The 22,222-nt window shown below is 39.5% G+C and overlaps 1 protein-coding gene across 1 annotated transcript in view; it reads right to left on the bottom strand.

Annotated features, from left to right (window-relative positions):
• Nucleotides 1-22,222, bottom strand: part of st7l (suppression of tumorigenicity 7 like) — a 35,006-nt gene that overhangs the window by 4,791 nt on the left and 7,993 nt on the right. Inside the window, exons 6-14 of the mRNA XM_006628299.3 lie at nucleotides 22,022-22,100; nucleotides 21,233-21,321; nucleotides 20,657-20,757; nucleotides 20,412-20,526; nucleotides 19,805-19,877; nucleotides 18,587-18,689; nucleotides 11,065-11,215; nucleotides 10,617-10,709; nucleotides 9,038-9,177 (exon numbers count right to left, since the gene is read on the bottom strand). Of these exons, the coding sequence (XP_006628362.1) occupies nucleotides 9,038-9,177; nucleotides 10,617-10,709; nucleotides 11,065-11,215; nucleotides 18,587-18,689; nucleotides 19,805-19,877; nucleotides 20,412-20,526; nucleotides 20,657-20,757; nucleotides 21,233-21,321; nucleotides 22,022-22,100 (944 nt within the window). The remainder of the gene's footprint in view (nucleotides 1-9,037; nucleotides 9,178-10,616; nucleotides 10,710-11,064; nucleotides 11,216-18,586; nucleotides 18,690-19,804; nucleotides 19,878-20,411; nucleotides 20,527-20,656; nucleotides 20,758-21,232; nucleotides 21,322-22,021; nucleotides 22,101-22,222) is intronic.

Genomic DNA, 22,222 nt, shown 5'->3' with positions numbered 1-22,222 from the left:
ATTTAAACAGAGATGCTTTGGAAACATCAGATCACAATCTTCCGTGAAGGATAAAGTCTTTGTATTTATACCGTATGCACTGTCCAGTGGGCAGGACCCCACTCTCACTCTACATTCCCATTCCCAAGGCCCACTGTTACCCAAGTTGATCACCAAACTTTGAACTGGCACGCACAGATTTAAAAATATTTAAACTCCAAGAATGTTTTCTACCATAAGCAAGATGTTAATGTGTTTATCAAGCTACGAAATTCATAACTCAACAGCTGCTTAGGTCAGAAAAATGGGAGCAAAACTACAAGGCTGAGGTAGAGGGCCAAAGAAAATAAAAAGCTTGCTACATTCTGGACTAAAAAATCTTTAGCTCCCTGTCACCCCTGAACTCTCACGTTCTGCCTCCATTAGAACTACTGCTGCGAGGACAAGGAAAAAGAGTCTTGGTGGTTATAAGAGTGTCTGACAAAGTACCCTTTTGAACTCCCTGTGTTTGAAAAACACAAACTTTCTAGTAAACACTCTAGTACACAAGTATCCACTTCAGTGCAAAACTGTGCCTTCATGATGTTGTGAGTTAACTGTACTTTCACTCACTTCATTTAAGAGAATTTCCCCTTCATGTAAACGAAGGAGAGTGACATTTTACCAACAGCAGGTTTGCAATAACAATCACAATTATACCCCTCTTTTAAAATGTTATGTGGAAATTCCTTTCCACATTTTAGAGAGCCTGTTTGTAGTTATGGGGGAATTCACAAGGATCAAAACATTTGGAACAAATTCATTATGTAATAACAAGGCCGTGTAATTTACATTGAGAAACCCTAAAAAGAGGTGTTCTCCCCTCCTGTTGGCTCCTCTGCTGTTCTGTTCCTGTACTATACAGTATGTCAGCCTTCTCCATGACCATCTGCATGAGGCTCTGCATGATGCACAAAGCTAACACTCAAGGTGAATGCTCAAATCGGTCTGATTGGTGAAGTACCACAGTGATCTGTACTTAGGACCCCTCCATTTCTTCATTTACAGCAATGATCTAGATTCTGGTATATTCTGGTATGGCTAGTAAACTAGTCAACTTTTTAGATGGTACCAAAATAGGAGGATTAGCTGACACTTCAAGACAGGGTAAAAGCTTGACGTGCAGAGTTTTGTAAAACGTGCAATGTGCATCACAAAAGAGACTAAGTTTCAATGTGTACATAGCACCATATTGCTGTCATTGTCTGAGATTATGAACATGGCAACAAAAGCTCAAGTGACACAAAAGACCAACTACATTGAAAAAGTGCTTTAGACCAAGTGAATTTTGTGACTATATGCATTTTAAATATTTGTACCAACATTGGGTACTTGATACTTTTATTATGTATTGCAAAAAAGGAGCAACCCTGCCAACCAACTAAAATACATTCATGTTCATTTTCACGTTTTCGAAAAGTGCCCTATCATTTACATTGGTGGTTATTTTATGGTAAATCACACTTTAAGGAAGAATTCTAGCAGGACTTATATTTTTGAGGGACTTGCTGTGCCATACTGTAGTCCATTCCGTGACCTGAACAGTTGATTTGAATGAGTGCAATTGAATTGAATTTAACATACTGTATCGACTTTAAGAGAGATTTGCTGACAAATACTATTTACTTGTTAACTCAGTATGCTGGTGAAATGTCTGCTCAACTTGTACTTATTTGATCGTATATCATGCTGAATCTCATCAAGAAACTTAGATGAGATGAACTTCAGTGCCCATATTTATTACTCATCTCGTGGCTGGTTGACCATTCCTTAGAAAAGCAAACTGTGTGACTTTCTGCTGATCCGATTCTCTGTTTTGTGTGTAACCACTATGTTCTGAACAGCCAAAGTTTAAAATATGTATGTGAGTTCAAAAAGACAAAAAAGGCTTAGCTTTGTTAGGAGACTACATTTCTCATTGGATTGCAGAAACTAGGGAGCAGGAAGGGCCTCTTTAAGCCACAATTCACAGGAACTCTCGCTCTCACCTGTGACAAGACCAGCAGTTGCTCATTTGCTAGTAATAACATGGCAACCATACAGTACTTTCAAAAGTTCACAATTTTGCTCTTCATTCGAAATTTGTACATTTTTGCGATACCATCAATTTTGTTACTAAGATTTAATATACGGTAGGATAAATTGGGACAGCAGTTTCCCTTTAAATACAATGGAGTAGAAACTAAACTAAAAGAGGCCATTTATAGAAAACAAATCATTTATTTCTTTTGGACAATCTGACAAAGCAATGAAAAAGGCTGACAAATGTTAGGATATATACTTAAAAGCACATAATTTATATCAAGCAATGTTATGTAAAATTTTATAATGCACTAGTTAGGCCTCATTCAGAAATTTGTGTACTATTTTGGTAACCACATTATAGAAAACATATTGCTTCTCTGGAATAATGTCAGAGAAGAATAACCAGATACATTCTGTGGCTTAAGGAAAAGTCCTACACTAAGAGGTTGAAGGAACTGAAGGAAGTCTCAAATCCTGAACAAAGAGTAAACATAAATAAAGGCTTTTTTCATTTTGCTGCTAACTACCAAATGGGATGCTGGGCCAAATGGCCTTCTGTCACGATATTAGTTCCCCCTCCTTAAGGGTGCTCCAGCCCTTTTACTCAAGACTTCATTCTCTGCACCTGTTTCCCATTCCCTGCCCACCTTAAAAGCCAGGCGCTGACGTTCTTCCGGGCTCTGCACCTGATTTCCATATCATGCGAGTCGGGGACCTGGAAGCGCCTGGTCCCGTTAAGGTTTTAATCTCTGTTCCCGTTCCCCGTCCGCCGGTTCCGACCCGGCCTTCGTGGTTTTTTAATTCTTGCTCTGATGGATCTCCTGGTTTTGGACTTACCCTTGCGTTTTGGATTTTCCCTAAGGACTACTCTCGGATTGTTCGCCTCGGCCACACCTTCCCCGTGCACCAGCGCACCTTGGACACGCTCCCCTGTCTTCAGCCCCGTCTTCCTGCATGACGTTTCCCTAGTGTTTCCCCCACTCTGTCGGACTGTGTCATCCGCATAGGGTCCGGAAAGAACTGTTCGTTACACCTTCTCCAGTTTGTAGCTGGTGTTATGTTCTTATATCATGGCCTGTATTGTTAATACCTGTTCTGTTTTGTTCTGGATGTTGTGTTGCATAAACTCTGCGTGTTGGGGTTTTATAATTCCAAATGGTCACATGCATTGGCCACATGTCTAATCTTTTTGCTGCATCCCTGAATCGCACTGTAAACATCTTATAATTGTGTAGAGTATAGAAGTTTTCAAAATGTTCCTTAGTTCCATAGGCAGCCTTTTGCCTATCCTAGAAAGAGCCTCTTCGAGGCTGTGGAGTGGGCCTCACCAAATGAGAGCACAACTTCACAGTATCATAACCCCTCTACACTTTTATACTGAACAAGTATGTAAAGCTGTCGGAGGCCTCATTCAGCTCTTTCATGCACACAGTGCGTTAAAGACATACCAGCCACTGCTAACTGTATATCATGGAGCTTGACACTACTTGGGTGTACGCTGGAGATATTGTATATAATGTATATGGAACACTTCAATTTCGATTTGATTTTTAGTGTCAGAATTCTAGGTCCCAAGTACTGAAATAGCTTCCTGCATTTCTTTTGGTTTGATCTGGTTAATCAGCTGAAGAAATTATTTGCCTAATTGCTGGGAAGAGCTCTTGGGTTCTTTACAGATACTGTAACTGTAAAGGAAACATCCTTCTCCTAAAAAATAAAATAATCAGTCTTACACAGTGGATCGGCCATGTCTGTATAAATGGTGGATTTGTAACCCTTCTTTATTTGTAATAAATCACATTACTTTTAATAGAAATAGCATAACTTGTGATAGAAATCTCATTTCCTCCCACAGTCCTTTAATTGAACTAAGTGGTTAGCAAATGGATGGATGGGTTGTTATAGAGAACAAAGTCTAGAAAAGTACTCCTATACTGTAGGCCAAGAATGATAACAAGCCCTGGCTTGTTGTGAAAAACAATGTCCAGTTTTAGCCAAATCTATCTATTTCAATATAATAGGATGCAGCAAATTCATGAAATGTGTGTTTGGGGCTCATCCCAGGTATCCCTAATCATTTTTTCATGCACAAGCCAGAAACAAGAAGCACTTCCTAATGGAAATACTACTGACAACCCCCACTGTCAGCCACAGCACTGATAACAGAGGGTACAAAGGAAATATGACCAATTAAAGAGTGAGGAAGGGGTTCTTCTGGGTACAATTTAGTCCAAATTTACGATGTTTTAATTGTTTTATGGGAAAGAGGGGGGGTTGGGGGCAGAGTATCTGTTTTTTCTCATGTTTAAGGCCTTGCTGTGGTCTGCCACACGGGCAGTGCTGTGCCTTAATCTAAGTGTTACAAAAGCCAGGCTCCCTGAGGGTGCTGTAAAAATGGTATCTTTGGGAGCTTTTCCCAAAACAAAGAGCACCTTAAACATCTCTTGGAATTTTTTGTTTTAGGTGTTGCTTACACTGTGGAATTTAGTTCCTCCTTCTCCATTTGTTGAGTAGCTCATAAAAAAGAAAAATAAACAATCACATTGTAAACACAAGGTCACCCCTGGTATGGTATGATACAAGAAGAACAAGAGGAATGTGCTTGAAAATCAGGCCCTCCTGCCTTTTAAATCTTCTTAGAATCAGTTACCCTTTAAAAGGTCTCAGAACATCTTGAAATTAAAGTTGTGTTTATGTACAGAGTGATTATGGGATTCTAGGGCCAAAAAAGAACATTATTCTATGTTAATAAAAAAGGATGAATGAATTAAGGTAAAACAAGCTATGTTAAACTGTTGAAATTAAATTGTTTAAATTCCTACAAAGGTCAGATTTGGATAAAAATAAAACGTTCCTGTTTTAATGGGTAATTTCACATTTTATTGCTTTGATTAAGTGATGTCTCTGTTGTTTGCTGACTGACAGCAGCTTGCACTAGTCTTCCCCCGGGCCTGTAAAGAACTGGAAAGAAAGAGGAGGGCTTCACGGCTTCATTGTTTCGCCATTCATTTTCCACATTGGATCCCTCCTGTTATTTTTGTTTGGCACAGTAAAAGCAGATTGAAGCATAATAAAAGAATGGGAAAGACCAGTAAGACTAACTAATTGCTGAAAACAGGTAAAGCAAGCAAAAGTAAAGAATAGATGAAGGAAAAGGGAATAAAACATGCCACATTTTACTGTGCTACAGTTTCATAAGGAATTCAGAAATCTCCTCTTTGAAAAAAAATTATGTGTCGCTGCGTTGCTTAACTATCAAAAGAGACGAGAAGCTGGTAGGGGGGGAGGCAGCAATTCTGCCCTGCATGTCAGCAGATAAGTGCTCTAAAGATAAGCATTAATGGAAAGACCAGGAGCGATACAGGCTACAACACTAGGGGTGCATTGCAGGATGGCCAGCACTGGACAGGGCAGATAAGAGGAGAGTGGACTTCAGAGAAGGGGGAACAGCGGTCCGTCACTTCAGAAGGGCTGGGTCCACAAGGGCAAGGCTCACTTCATCAGCTGTTATCTCCTTGCCGTGCTGCTAGGAGTTAAAGGCATACCTTTGCTAAAGGGGAACCAGAGCCAAGCTGTGAGAATCTGCATGCGGACAGAGCTTTAACAGTTTTCTCTGCATTTCAATGCAGATCATTCCTGCATACAGCTCTGAACAGGGCTTGCATGTGCTTTGGAAGAGACCAGATTCATTTTGTAACACACTGATTGATTCAGAAGAAAGACTGCCAATGAAAATGAGAAATCCAACACATTTAGAAAAAATGACAATATAAAAACATGCATGTGAATGTCCAGTTCTTTGCAAGAACAGGAGTGAAATTCCTAAATTAAGAATTCTTAAGCAGCAAATGATACTCAACAGGAAGGTTGTAAACTCTTGTAACAATATAAGTCAGTCATATACAAGTCAGTTTTGGAATAAAAAAATAATTTTGCCTTCCCCATTAACTGCCCAGAGGGTGTGTAAGGTTTTGAAACCTAACAGTCAGGGGATGGTGTACCAAGAAGAAAAACATGAAAAGCCAAATCAATTCAGGAATGTGTTTGACACAAACAGGCTAGGGAGAGATTAGATTGCAGACTGCTCGTTTTTGTTTCTGTTCGTTTTGCCTTTTTCACAGATCTTGCACGAAAAGGGAGTTTCTATAAGCAGGAACACGAACCTTCACTAGTGTGCCAAACTGGGAACTGTTGTTAAATCACCAATTTTATAGGGTCAGCTTCTAGGTTTAGATGCTTAAACATTTTTTTAAATAAAGTCTGCTCAGGCTGGTTTCTTCATGACTTTCCTTTTCTATGAAATACCTAGCCTACTTAATGCTACCTTAATGCACAGATTTCAACCTCCCTCTCATTTCTACTCCATTCCATCTTAGTTTTATTGTGATTCTTTGTCATTCATTTTTGTCCCATGTCATTATTTGCATCATATCAAATTATAGGGTTTTCTATGCTATGGGGTTTGGTGGCAAATTATGAACTTTAATCCATATCTGAAATCTCCAGAAGCCTGAATATATTCCACAATTCCAAATGCAGAACACACAAAAGGGGACATTTACATGTGATGGAAGCATTACCACCTAATAGCTTCTCAGCAGATCTTGGAAGCTAAAAATAGGGGTCTGGGTCTGGTCAGTACTGGCATGGAAAGCATCCAAGAAACCACACTCCAGCCGTGGTAGTGAACCAGTAGGTGGTGTTCTTCTCTCTGGACCAGAATTTCCAGCCCGATGCCCCATTACTGTGACTGGCAACACTGCAGCATAAGAGGTGTCATCCCTTGAATTAAATATTAAACCAAGGCTCTAACAACTTGAGTTTTGTCGATCCCATGGTACTGTGGGGTATTAATCCCGGTGTCCTGACTAACTCCACTCATTAGGTTTCCCTTTAATTTGACTAGTGAAGTAATTTCTTTCTCCTCTATCTGATCTGCTGTGTATTGGGACTGCAGTGCGTCAGTGATGCATGATGTGGATCCCCACCTTAATATAAAGCACTTTGGGACTGCAAATGCTATATAACTGTAAGGATTTTTTTCTTACTATTGCAAAGTCTTCAGTGTACAGTGCTTCTCTAGTAGTTTCCCTGGAACTTGGAAAATTGTACAGCATTTGAAAAATCTTTTCTTAATTACGTTTTGTAGAAATAGTTAAGATGATGCAAAATACAGATATGTGGATTATGGATTTTTATATACTGTATAATATTACCAAAGAGCCTGAAACTGAAAATCAACATATTGGGGTATTGCCATTCTAGGAATCTTACACAATGTTGTGTTTTCCATTTCTGAAGAGGGAAAACGTGAAAAATCTACCTCATAAATGGGTTTTATGGTTATACGTGGCTTGAGTTGCTGCAGAAAATAAAATCATGCTTAAACCCTTCCAAATAATACCTGTCTTTTAACAGAATTTAAATTACGGATACTGAACATTTAATAACTGTCGCTGCAATTCAACATTAGGCACTCATACAGTATTTAGCCTATGTTGCTAAAGCCTATGATTCTCATAATAATTTGCCAGTGCAAGTTGCGTGTGTGAGCAAAGAAACTAAACCTTTCCCCTCCCGACCACAGGCAGCAGCTCCCCAGAATCAAACAGGCAGGACAGTATTTCCAGGAAGATCATCAGCTCATTGTTTCTAATAATCAAATTGTTGTGCCTAGACTTTTAGTCAGAAGGAGCCTCTCCCCCACTTCAATGGATTGAAATCTTTGACCACTCCACATGTAACTCTGGTGCACTTGAGGGATTGCTCAACAGCAGAAAGACAAAATAACTATAATAACACAAACAGCAACCCTGCAGGAGCGGTACCATAAGATAAAGCATTCTGAAACTCTGAGAAATCCCCTGTGCCTCCGCTTGTTGACAGTGATGGAAGGCAGTTTCAGAACAGAAAGCCCTGAGTGATAGTAAACAGATTTTTTCTTTGGGGGGGTGGGGGGGGTGAAACTGTACAACTTGACTTCGGGTACTGAACGGCTTGTTAAAGAGACAGCTGCTCACAGAGTTCCTCTGAAAGACTGGTGAACATTGTCTGGGTGTTTAATTAGGTTCCCCTGACTCACTGCAGTTGGTGTGCTTTCGGTTTTTCTTACAGTTTTTAATTTATCCCCCTAAGCTGTCAAAGCATTTGTTTCTTGAAAGAAATATTAACGTTTAGAAACCCCGGGACGCTTATAAAACCTACAATTGTTTTCTTTTTGGGTAGGGTGGACCACCCAGGAGGAGCAATCAGGTAGCCTAGTTAATTTTTTCACTTTGTTGAAATTTCATTTTTTCATTCCCATTGACAATTTTAAAACTACAATGACCGACTATTACACATGGCAGCAGTTTTTGCAGAATTGCCAGTGTCAGTGCACTGTAGGCTACAAACAAGTGTATAAATCAGGAGTAATGCAAGCTCTCTTGTTGACTGAATCCATACTGGGGTCATGAAAATGGAGATGGAACATGGATTCTTGAGTTCTAGTCACCTTTTAGATTATTAGGTCAGGTCAGTCAGTGCATCCTGGCTTGCTATAGCACATCAATACCTGTAGGTGGCCAGGTACTTTCGACATTGAGTTGTGCTATAAGCCCTATTAGTTGATGCAAACTCTGCTTCTGGCACTGCGAGACTCATTACATTAGCTTGCTACTTGTACGGTGGGTACTTGCTATACTGTGTGTCCTCAGTTTTGCACTGGGCTGGTACCGACTTCCAGAATTTCAGCTGACTTTTAATGGTTACCACTGAGTTTCTTTAAACTGGAAAGCTCTGGAATAAACATTGTAGGGTTCCGGCACTGGAAACCAGGACCACTATTTCAAATATTTAGGAGACCAGTTATATAGCTAATCAAGAAATTAGAGCACATAAGCAATGGATACTGTGGCCAGAAGGAATGCTGCAGGCCACTGCTGCTGCCCAGGAACTGAGTTTCTGTCTCCCTTCAAGGCAGATGAAGTGCATTGGGTGGGAGGCGCAGACTTACGGCCTTGGCAAAGACGCCCATGAGCTCGGGGAACTGGTGAGTCAGCATGGCCAGCATGGCTGTGAAGGAGCAGAGCCCCGCTGTGAAGAGGATGAAGAAGGGCAGCTCCTTCTTGGGGTACACTGACACCTCGTGAAAAGCTGCCAAAAAGGAAGAAAGAGAGGTGCTTTTAAGTGACCCTTGATGTAATTTAGAATTTGGCTTTTGTCATGTAAATAGTTTAAGATTTGCTTACTCTTTATTCTATGTCCCATACAGTATACCACTTCATGCTACAAAAACATTTTTTCAATTCAGAAGATATCCAAATAATTCATACTTATTCATAATTAATATATTTTTTCATCACTTAGACAAAATATAGCCAATACATACCCAGATTGCAGAAACAACAATAAAAGCTACTAGAGTATAAATAACTTTCTTTAGATATAACAGACAATTTTAGAATTTTCTTCACCGATGTGAAGAAAGGCCTATGAAGACATTCAGCTAGGGCTCAGTCATATGGAAATTAAACCTTGAAAAACACTTTTGTAATAACAGCTGTTAAAGTGGAGCCTATCTGATGTAACCCAGATGAAGGTTTAGAACCTTCAGCATTAGCAGTAAATTAAGATCATGGCATAGTTAATATTATGTTTGTAAGTGAGTGATGCTGTAATGTACTGTAGTGCCACGGCTATTTATTAAAAAGTGAAGGTATGTTACAGATTTTATTAGGATACGGTGGAAGTAAGGGTTTGGAGATTAAGGCTTGAAAGAACAGAGAGCTGGTACCCTTGACAGGGGAGAAGAGCTGCACTGAGCCACTGGAATCTCTGTAGGTTACCTGTTAACCTGTTTGGTCTTTTATAAAGCCTTGAATTTGGGGTCTTAAATGCATGTAACCTTGCAGCTTTCTAAAACTGTTGGAATACAGTATTGTACTGATTGCACCATGAAAGTTGTTCCTTGTAAGAGACATTTAAAATGTATTTCAGTATAAAACGTATAATTTATATAATATATATTTTATGTATATTCTTTCATATGTGTAGAGTGTTTCAAAATCAGCTAGGCCTGGAAGATTCAAAAAGATTGTCCTTCCACACAACTATAAGGAGGAGTGAAAACATGTTTACCAATCTGAGCTCATCCCATTAACAAATTGTAATAGAAGAACATTGCTCATCTTAAGCACACAGTAGGACTATTAACATTTGCCTACACATATCAGTTAAAATCTGAAGCCTTTCATTGAACCAGTCATTCCATAGATTTTTTTTTGACCTTGCAATAACTGGCAAGTGTTGCAAAAGAATCCAGAACTGGCAGTGTTTGTGTTTGACAGCCTCACTGTACAGTACATCACACCATGTTAGCTAATGTCTACAGATTGTTGAGGAATTTGTTGTTAATGTCTTTTAAAGACATTTTCCCAAGCTACATCATACTTATAAAATAGCATATTAGCCTTTGTAACCTAAATGTATTTTTTCTTGGAGATCCTGGCCCCTGTGTTTTCTTCAGATGTGGGCCGTAGGTTGTGTCCCTGTATCTCATGACGTTGTGTCTGGTTTCTAGGCCTTTAACTTACAAGGCAGCAGCTCTCGATCTGCTGTCTCTGTGCAGCCAGGGTAGGGGTAAAAGAGGTGCCCTTTCTCCAGGGGGTAAGGAATCATCCGAAACGCTGGCAAGACAAGTCCACACAAGGATCAAAAGCTTAAAAATAATATTAAACAGCGAATTGAGTATGAAAGTTTTTTTGGAATTAGAATCAAACAAAAATGTAAATTACAAAAATTAATTAGCAATACTTTCTTACATAGGCATAGTATAGAGATGCGTTGCTATCGTTCCAAACTGCAGATGATGTGGCAGAGCTGCCAGCCATCTCAAGGCAGTGAATAATGTGCCACTCCTAAGCACTGGTAGATGGGTGTTTAATAACTATAGAGGTTATAGCCATAAAGTTCAGACACAAACATCAGGCCATTCTGAAATGGGTGGGTATAGCACAGAATATGCTGTGATTGCATACTTACTGCCCTCCCAGGTACAGTGGAGCAGGTTTAGAGCTCCTTCTACCCTCTTCCAGTGTTGTAGGTGAAAGAAGGCGTAGGCCACTGCCTCGCTGTCTCCTCGCTTCAGAATATGCTCAGGTGGCAGGATCAGGCTTTTCATTTCTAATAAATACTGTAATGGAATAAAAGTCATGGTAATGTGCATGTATCATCTGCTGCACGTGAAAAAGGTTTGTCAAATATAGAGATTTTGATTTGACTGTAGTATTACAAGACAAATTTGATCCTGTATTTTTAGTTTTATAAATACTGTACAAACAAAATAACTGCAGCCAATAAAACAATCCCTAGTGCTGAGGTTTAAATGGCAAGGCTATTTACATTCTAGAGAATAGTCTTGGAGTATGTTCTCACTGAGATGACCTGAACTCTAGTTAATGCTCAACACGGTAACCTCACCCCTCATCAGGTTGAGCAAAGCAAATTTAGGTCATCAAGGTACACTCCTGTTCCACACCCCCAAATTTGGTTGTCTAAATCTTCCGAGGGGGATCTGTGGGATACTGGAGTAGAAATACTGGTCACAATCCAGCAAGACCACCAAAAAGTACAGACAATGACAGCAGACCATGCCTCATTTATCCTCTCCCCCACCTGTCTAGCTGGCTGCTCTATGACGTTTCTTTGAATTCCCCTTTTATGTTATAAAATTCAAAGATATCATGCGGCTACAAAAAGTGCACAATGTATAAGGTTTAGCTTCAGGTGAGTTTAAAAATCTTCTGTAGTGGGAATCCTTGCTAATTTAACATATGAGAATTATCTGTGGTAGGAATGGAAGCTCAGGATCCTTTGATAGCTACAATTGCAACTCAACACCACCAAATAAAAAAAGACACAAACACATTTTTAGCTTGGCCTCGTGCTTGTAGGACATGGATTAGGTCACTACTGAGGCCTGTGGTAAAATCACATAATTCCACTTGCTATTTTCCAGAGGGGGTGCACATTTTAAAGAATGGTCTCTTGACAAGCTACATCATTCTGCAACAAGGGAAGAACCAAGAAATCACAGGTCTGCAATCTTGTGAAAATCCTCTAAACAAAATGGTATACTCTCAAAAGGGAAAAAAAAAGATCATCAGTAAAAATGAGTAATCTTTACTCTCTGGTCTTGTAGGCCTGAAAAAAAGTGAGTTGAAGAGGCATCTACATTAGCCTGTGGAGAATGGGCTGTGGAAAGATCACAGCAAGACATGGGCAGCAATCCAGCTGATTTTTTTATGTGAAGGACTAGCATTATAGCAGCACATGGTTACTTGCTGGGGAAGGAGGAGGTAGAAAAAAGAAACACAAATAGGTTTAAAAGGTGGGAATCAAATTCAATCATACAGAAATAAACTGCTGCATGAGTACTACATTTTGAAAAAAGACATCAAATGACAATCTTTTTCTCCCAGCCTTTACCAAAACGAGCAAGGTCTCTGGCACTTGATCAGTGGAAATGAGTCTGCATTCGTTCCAGCACTGATCTACCCTCTTCCTCAGCTTTCTTGGAGTAGACAAGCAGTTCAGGGGAGGAAGGGTGCAGGTAAGGGTAGACTCTCTGTGCTCTGTGCAGCCAACAGATAGGTTAATCGGGATTGGCCATTGTCTGCCTACCCATGGGGCGAAGAAGCAGGTAGGAGCAGCAGGAGCACCACTTCCGATTTCCCAGAGTGTTAATCTAGAGAGCTGACTCCTTTACACACCATGAACATGGGTCCCAGAGGGTCACTTCGCAACTGCAGGAGGTCTCACTGACTTTGGGAGGATCTACGAGTCAGTGGCTGCAGTGGCCACGAATGGAAGGTTGTTTTTTTTTTTAAATAAAAAGTTTGTTTTTTAAAGCTGTGGCCACAGCGATGGAAAAATTAGAAAAGCGACCGCAAACCACTTCAAGGGCAAAAGAGAAAAGCGGGTCCCACTACAACATAGCAATGGAAAAACATATATACTGGAACTGGACCCAGTTATAGGTTACACACACAGCAATGCACTTATAGTAAATGGACATGAGAAAAACAGGGATTTTGATTGGGCTTCTTTATTGTAGATGTACTAAGATGAAAATGCTTAAGTGACACGTTTTCTGTTTTTAAGAGGAAACCAGGCTTTGAACATCTGATCTAGTTTTTTGAGTGGACATGCACATTTCATTTCATAACTGGCAAAGAATATTGGAAACAACTGAAAATGGCTTTTCCTGTCAAATAAATCGCCCGGCAGTACTAAAACCTTAACGGGGGCGAAGGCAGAGCTGAGCTGGTTTACATGAGGTTCCAGACTGCTATGCTATTGCTTTAGTTTAAAGCTAGCAAGAGTACAGCAGGAGGCAGATTACTGTCATTGCTTATGATGGGCTGAAAAGAGAGGACAACTCATTTTGACACTGGGTAAGAGAAAGAGCAATAACATAGCAGTTAGCATCTGTATATGAATGTAGCTGTAAAATGCAGCTGTTTAAAGCACAATTTTAGAGACATTATACATCTTGTTCATTTGGGGGGGGGGGGGGGTATAGTTTATCATTGTTGAATTACAAAGGAAAACATTTATCTAGCCTTGAAGTGTGATCGTGAATGACCCTGGGATGAATAAAGTATTGTGCAATTCATCTTTACTGCACCCTGGGTGTTCTGTGCAAGCAGCTGTTTATAATGTAGGGTGATGTTACCTGTTTCATGCAGATTACAGAGGAAAAACAAATGAGGTCTAGCTGTTTTCAGGTACCAAATGTGCATAATCTTTAAATTAGTATCAGGTTCTTACTGGCCCTTTTGCTGTTTGACCTTTGAGAAGCTATAAAATAACAGGCCGCCGATTAAACACCAGGGACTGGTCCATGAGCAATCAATATTAATGAAAAACTGACCAGCCCATTTGTAGCCATGAGAGACAGGCTGCACCCTTCTGCATTAAAGCCACACTAATAGTTTCCAGTCCCCTTTACTTGCAGGGCGTGGAGAATGAGTCCGTTTTGCCAGTGGAACATGTAGTGGAAACAAAATTCCCCGACTTCATGACTCCGATTGGGGAATTACATTGTTTTATCGAATTGCTCAGATACAGCTGAATTAAGTGGAAATTAACATACAACCCCCCCCTCCCCAAAACACACGGAGAAGAAATGTTTCGCTTGGGGAGATTAAAGTTGTCACTGAGCATTAAGGTTCTGCGGACTGATCAGCCAGAAGTGCACCATGGGACAACAACCCCAAGGAAGGGCTGCAATTACTTAATCAGGTAAAAGTTTGGCAAGATATTTACCGTCTTGACTGAAGCATAGAGCAAACGTTGTTATTGTGTCTGTTGTAATTTTGTGTTAGACACAAATTAATAATAGTAATGTAAAAATGTAAGCAGATGGATGAGTACGGATGGGTATTTTACTGAAAAAGATCGGGTAAAGTACCTTGCTCAAGGGTACTTACCCAGGATTTGAACCCCAAACTTTCCAATTTTAAGTCCAGAACCCTGACTGCTCCTCCATACTGTGGATGCAGAGATAAAGGGTCTCATTCACTGCAAATCCATGAGTGATTTCCGAGGCCTTTCAAGAGGTTTAATACCCCTTTAAACAAAGCCTCCAAGACGAAAAAGAAACCTGGGAAACATAACATTTTAATTCCTTTCCATTCTAAAATCCAGTCAGTGTATCAGTTTAATATTTGCTCTTTTTGACAAGGAATTTAAGAGCACAATTAAAGTCAAAATCCTTATTAACTGGGATTTATATACTGTATATGTACCGAAGGTATAGAATTGCAGTGACAGTTTTTTTGTTTGTTTTAAGTGGCAAATACAAAACAATCTCCATAAATGAGCAAATTAAGCAAGAACATTACCTAATCATTGATTTAATGTGCAATAGGATTAATGTTTTCTTTACAATGTTTAAGGATTTCCATAGTTTGCTTTTATTGATGCGCTAATTCATAACCTTAAGTAGTAAAGCAAAATTCTGTGGTTCACAGCATTGGGATACACTGATCTGCTTATTCACTGTCAAACTTTTGTTCTGTTCACGGCTTGCTGTGACTACTGGAAAGTTGGGTGAAGTATAGTACAGATGTCTTTTCTCCTCCATAAGACCACCTAAGACAAGAGCAAGCAGCAGTCTTTAAAGTCTCAAAAAACATTATAACCACAAGTTTTTGTTTTGTTGTGATAAATTTAGTGACAGTAGCACAAAAAAGGAAGTCAACTGGTAATGTGCCTTGTTGATTTGTCTATTGCCCAGGAAATAGCCTTAAGTCTCTCCATCATCGCTATCATTAAAGGTAACAACATTTTAACTGCTGACTGTTAATTTCTTTCCAGGCTGTATACCATTTATTTTCTTGTTTATCATTAACACTTGTTAGATTTACTTTCTTTAATTATGTCAACAATTAATAAAATAGAAGAACACACTAAAAAAAAACACAACAAATTCTTAAGTTAGGAAACCAAGCCACACCTTTTCCATATTTTCTGCCCTTTGCAGTATCAGTCCTTTGTTTTTGTATTTATGATTACTTTTTGTTAGGTTACTCTGTAATCCTTTATGAAAAAAGTATTTTTTTTTTTCAGAAAGTCTGTTTTAGCCCCCTTTGTCACCTGGGTTCTCTTTTTAGAAGTCATTTGTGCTGTAATAATACTGTGATACTAAGGATATCTTTAACTGATGATTTTGCTGAGGTAATCCTGAGTTACCAAGTAAGAGGGTACAAAACAATTCAAGTGAAATGGACCATGTGTGGTTTTCAGAGCATTCACAAGAAAGCCAAGAATCATACATTGAAAAAGAAGCTGTTTCTGCACCAGTGCACTACAGCTCGGCCATGGTACCACTTGTAAAAAGAGAACACTACAGCTGGGCCATGGTACCACTTGTAAAAAGAGAAGATGTTGGTGTGGAACAGTTCCTGACAGTTTCTTTTTAGGTGCATGCAATCTTCTTTTGTGCCACATTTTTGTTAAAAGTGAGGGATCATAAGGTTCCTTGCCAGTTAACACAGGGAGATGGTGATACTGCCCTTGAGTGTCTTTTATTTTACGTGAACATCCCCTGTATTACAGACCTGGGATGTTTGTACTCCAGAGAGCAATATCTAAGGGGCTGTTTAAAAACATCAGATGAAGCTCTTGTTAATAAGCAGCCAGATGAAAACATGCAGGCCTGTACGTTTCGTGACAGATTCTTTCATGCTCAGCATCTGAAGCAAAAATGGCTCCTCTTCAAAACTGAAAAGGCTGATTTTCTATTTCAAAGACTTTACAAGTGCAGTCATATACTGTATAAAATTGGAATTGAAACATCTGTTTTCCATCTTACATGATCTGAATGTGGCTCTGGTTACTGCCAAGACAGTTTTCCTCACGATTAATATTGTCCAAGGATTAATGTGGCCTGTTTCTGATCTTCTTCTAACTGCAGACTTACTCAGACAGATCTAACAAGAACGTCTGACAGCAGAAACGGCCATGGGGGTATATGGGACAAAATGGGCTCACAGTGGCGGAGTGTTAGATCAAGGCCAAACAAGACAGAAGAGTCACACTGAGAAACAGTATGACACACCATCTGTATATAGTCCCAGAGTCCCGTGGCATCAACGTGAAAACTTCGCAAAAGTTGTGAATAAGAGGAATCTGATGAGCCTGTCATGCCTTTTGATTTTAAAACAAGTTTAAGAGATCCTCAAGGAGTTTTATTTACAAACTGTATTCTACGAAGTTGCTGGCATTGTTTTTTTCTCTGTGGAAATGCCACTCATTTTGAAAAACGTTTGTCTCCTAGCTTTAGTCAGGACTCAAGCGCCACTCAGTTCACAAAAAGGATGCTCTCCATCCTCTTTCGAAACCTTACAGGCCCTGCCAAAGTGCTCATTAACTATTCCACAGCTGTTAGGGAAAAAATCGAAGACTGTATTTAGAAATCCTAAAGCGTCTCATTCCTGTTTTAATTGTACTAGAACTGGGATGCAGGTTTTATTTGTTTTTATTTGGAGGGGGAGGATTAAAAGGACCAGGGTTTCCTGCAGTCTGGTGGGGCCAACACTAAAGCCTCCTCCATCCAGCAAATTAATTAGGATAATGGCAGCCTCGAGATGCGTGCCTGCAGTCCACAGGGATGTTACACAGCTAGAAAGTATGAGCCCTGGAACAGGGAAATGCTGCCAGCACAGCAAGGTGGTGCTGTTAGTCAGAATTAAATACCTCAGTGGATCCTCTGACTCTCCAGGCAAATTAGTTCCAGGACATAAAACTGAATGGGAAAAGATTGTACTCTTTTTTTGGGGGGGCTTCACAGTTCATTACCAAGCTACAGTATCTGAGCTACGGAGAGAAGTTATTTGGAGCACAGATTTTGTTTGTACACCTCAAGTACCGAACAGGTTAAGATAAAGTGGACTCCAAACCGAATACCGTCATTGATACCACAACCAGTTCTTTCACTAAACAAAATAAAAAAAAAACGCTCACAGACTATATGGGACAGAATGAATTCATGTTGCACAATGTTCTGCACAAAGCCACTAAAAGATGGGAGCTGGTGTACCAGTGGTACTTTTTCCTAAAGAATATTGGAAATACAGAGCTATGCCATTTTTCTGCTTTTAGATTGTTTTAACATGAAATGGTTTGTTTTTTTAATAAACAGTAATATGAAAGCCCTATATTTTCACTTTTCCATGTTTTGTGAGCTGTTTCAACTAGATGAATTCCATTGGCACTGCAAACCACAGTCAAATTTATACCACAACAGAAATATGCAGAGAAGACAAAACTCAACAGGAAAACTCAGGAAAATGCTAATCAAATGTTCATTAGCTACAATGTTATGTATCCATGTCATGGATACTTTTGTGAAATGTTTAAAGTACCAGAAAAGCATTCCATGCCTTTTGGGAACAGGGGATTTATTTTGCATAAAAACAATGGGATGCATTAAAAAAAAAAACCTACTACCACATGTATGTCCACCTTTTTATGTGAGCAGAATTTGTAATGCTATTTTATTTTTTCTTATAAAACAGTGACACCTACTGACGGTCTAAAATGTAAGAAGTGAGTCATCACAGAGGAAAAGTGTCATGGGGGACTGACTGTTCTGTGAAAAGCTTTTATTAATGACCTTTGAGAATTAGAAACATCACGTCAAAATTAGACTTGATGACACAAGTAGTAAAGAATAACACAGAACACCGAGAACATGCTGGCCTGATGCACCAAATTGCTATTTGATACCACTGGTACAAAGGTTTGGAGAACGACAGGGCAATTCCCCTCTACTAGCAGGTCTTTGTTTCAACACTCTGTTCAACCTTGAAAATAGAGAAGAAAAGAGCTTGAACGGAGCAGATGTGTACAGACAAGAACAAAGCAGCTGCTGCTGTAATAAAGTGTTTTCCTGGGGTGAAAGGCAGACTTTAGGTTTCATGATGGGAAATCCAGAAGGTGCAATGCCGTGCACTGTTGTTGCCACAGAGGTCTCCAACAAAGCACAGACACTCACCTTTGGCACGTGTGGGTTAAACTCCACAGCTCTGTGTATGGCTTCCACTGCGTTCATTTCTGCAGTACTAAGGCCCCTCCTGGAGGCTGCTTCTGGGGAAAATCTGGGAGAGGCAAGTGTAGTTTAGGCAAGAATTAGAGAAGGGCATAATTCTTATTCCTTCTGCTAACACGTTTTGACATATTTTCAGGTTTTCAATGTATTGACACTATGTTTGCAAACATATACAAAATATACAGCATGCTACAATTTGTCAATTTGTACTACATTCCTGTACAGATATAAGTGTGTTGGACTAAAATAATGTACTCATTTTCAGTAGTAAAGTTGATCACACTTCTGTGCAATGGTAACCAATCTCTTTTTTGGACTTATGATTGTGGCAGCTGATGTTTATTTTTTTCCCTCAGAATCAAACAAGCATCAGTGTTTATAACACAAAGACATGGGACAAATGTTCTGGATCCCTCTCTGACATTTTAAATGACAACACTGTATGTGAAATACCCCAACAATAAATTCTCCTATCTCAACAAAACAAGGAACACTATAAGTTTGCAAACCATGCCCTAGATCAGTTTTTGTCATATGTTCAGTTTATTTACACCATAAGCCCACAGCCTATTATGCAGGACGTTCAATAAAATTGTGTTTTCTGCATTGCTATACTAATGATGAATAGACATGCATACTAATATCATATCCTCAAATTAATGGATATCTTCAACAAACATTAAACGTTTTAACAGCAATTCGGTTGAACAAGGTTTTTCAGAGTCTTCCCACACACAAAAAAATCAAGCACACAATTACATATTTTTTTTCTTGTTATTTGTTACTTCTTTTTTGAAGTGATGGTGGTGAAAGAACACACAGCAGATGGAGACAGCACTGTTTAAATAATTAGAAACTGGACTTCAAAAATGTGCAGCAAAAACATGGTATAAAAGATCTGAAAACAAAGACAGAAACCGAAAAGTAAGTAATGATATTCACTTTTTATTTTTGTATTTACTTTTATAGATAATATATGTAATGGAAATGAGTGGGGACCACAAGTGGGAAAGTCCTGCAGTCTGAAGCTCTATGAGACAAATGTTCCCATGTCTGCTCATTTATGTGGATGGTACTCGTTTACTTGTTGATTATTTAGCTTATCAACAAAATGTCCAGGTTCTCTGTGTCTGTCTGATTGGCTGTGAGGACATCCATACTCACTTATCTGAAACTGCTCGTGCTTTGAGGAGTGCAGAAGTGTAGCATATGGTTGCAGACTTTGGCAAGCTGATATCTGAAATAAGGGAAAAAAAGTTTTAAGCAATCAAGTAAAACAAGGTACTACAGATATTCAAATTCACAGTTTAGAAAGACCTCCTGCACATTACTTCCCTGGCTAATATTGAATCTTTGTTGGACTCAATCTCTCATTGTGATCTGCAACCCTGGTGTGTAGAACTTAACTTCCTCACTGGCTAAAGATAACATGGAAGTCTATTTCCCAATTAATCTAATAACTGAGAGGTTAGCTGGATTAAAGATACATTTCTAATTTATTTGTGTAGTGCAGCAATTGTCTTACAAAGAGTTCTCATGTTTCCTAAATCTACTCCTTTATGCCTCGTAATTGATTTAAGTAGGTTAATCATGCAAAAGTGCTTTTATTGGAAGATGAGGAGGCAGATAATGTAATGTTTATCTTCCTTTCAGTTATCTTAAGAATGATGGAGACTCAATTTTCAAATAAAATAAAGACTAAGTCCTTTAAGACCCATACTGCTTCCATGATTCATTTTTTACAGTAATGGAATGACTGTTTCCTCCTTACCATCATACTTTGCAAGAACAGCTTGCACATCAGCATAGGCTTGCATTTCTAGGAGTGCTTCCAGTAAATTTTCATGGATGTTTAACATTCCGAGGAGGGGAAATTCCTTCATTAACTGGAAGAAAGAAAAGAAAGTGTTTTAAATTGTTCAGACCAATCAGATGTACAAAAAGTCAGTTTTGAGTTTACTCAAATTCTAGACTTGCTGGAGACCATCCCAAAGCAGTTTACAAGAACTGACTCACATCTCTCATCATTTTTACGGCTTCCTTAATTCTTCCCAGTTTGCGAGCGCACATCGCCAACCTGCGCTTGATGTAAACCAAAACATTGGTGTCCTTGCCAGCTGAAGAGAAAGAAATTCAACATCTTACACAGAACCAGTTACCTGTGGTATGCATATCATCCTGTGTTCTAAAAATAATGTATGCACCATTTATAGATTTATGCATGATCTGGATTCATGCATAGTTTATTAAAAGCTCAAAGTCTCAGTATATTATTACCACGCATCAATCCAAATGTCACTTTCTTCTAGAAGCTTCTTTTCAATTTGCTAGTAATTATAGAGAAAGCATACTGTAACTCCATAGTGAGAATGTTCCAGAACTGTGGTATTTCTTTAATCTACCTGTACATCGTTAAGGACAGAGGGCAGCTTCAAGGTCCTGCATTTTAAAATGAATGGACTGCTTTCACTTCTGCCATTCCTCTGAAAACAAGCCTGCCGCCAGGTGAAACAGTGCAGAACAGGCCAGCAATGGGGCCTAGTGCTGCTGTCCTTAGTGCTGAAAGGGCAGCCCGGTGATCCCAGCTCTTACCACTCTTCAGGGCCTGCTTGAATAGCCTCTCTGCCTCTGTGATAGTGGTTGCTTCCTCCTCGGCCAGTAGTACATAGGCTGTGGCACACCTGCAGGCCAGGCGAATATGGCAGATGAGAGAGGACATACAAGATGCTGACTGGATCTATAACTTCAGTGTCAAACAGAAACCCAAGCAACACACAACCCTTGATTAAGGATTTGCCAAACAAATAATTGGTCACCATACTATTTCTTCATTCAGAACAAATGGAGGTGCAAACTTGGTTCTGGGAAAGCCCTAGGGAAACGTAACCTGGTTTCATTGACTTGTATGTTTTCCATTTCTCTTATATCTCCTGTATTATTATAATAATCCAGTGTTTTATGGAAGTCAAATTGGGTAGGAGTCTAAATCCAATTAATCTCTAAGATGTTCATTAAATTCATCACTTTTCTCCAAAGTCGTCTAGCCAAAATCAAAAGTAATATGCCATTTGGAACCCAAGGACTTGTATACAGACTCTTTCCCAGAGTGTGTACGTGCATAAGACCCACACAAGACACATAATCCATGTAGGAATTCCCATGCAGTAGATTCTGCACATTCTGCACTCCAGGTTTGCACAGCACTTCCAATTTATCGAAACCCTGGGTCAAACTAGGAGTGCTGGCTATGACTGGGAATGTTGTACCTTTTTCTGTGTCTCTGGTGTTCCCTTGCATCTGTTTTATTTCTCATTTCTCACCTGCCTTTAGGCTCATTACCTATTTAAAGAAGGAGAGTGGAGAGAGAGAGAGCGTACTCACTCGTGGTTCAATTCGATGGCCTGGTACGCAGCTCTGATCCGGGCCTGAGGATTCCTCTCCCTCCAGGCTTTCTGCATCACTTTGAGAGCATTAACATTTCAGAAACCCCCGTGAAAACACATAAATAAAAGCCCTGGATCTTTTCTACAAGCTAACTTACTGCAGAGCAATAACAAGAGACTTAAGCTGAAAAGCCTGCGT

The sequence above is a fragment of the Lepisosteus oculatus genome, chromosome 5 (assembly GCF_040954835.1).
Source record: "Lepisosteus oculatus isolate fLepOcu1 chromosome 5, fLepOcu1.hap2, whole genome shotgun sequence".
NCBI classification, from domain to species: Eukaryota; Metazoa; Chordata; class Actinopteri; order Semionotiformes; family Lepisosteidae; genus Lepisosteus; species Lepisosteus oculatus.
This window is presented reverse-complemented; position numbering and strand designations above follow the sequence as displayed.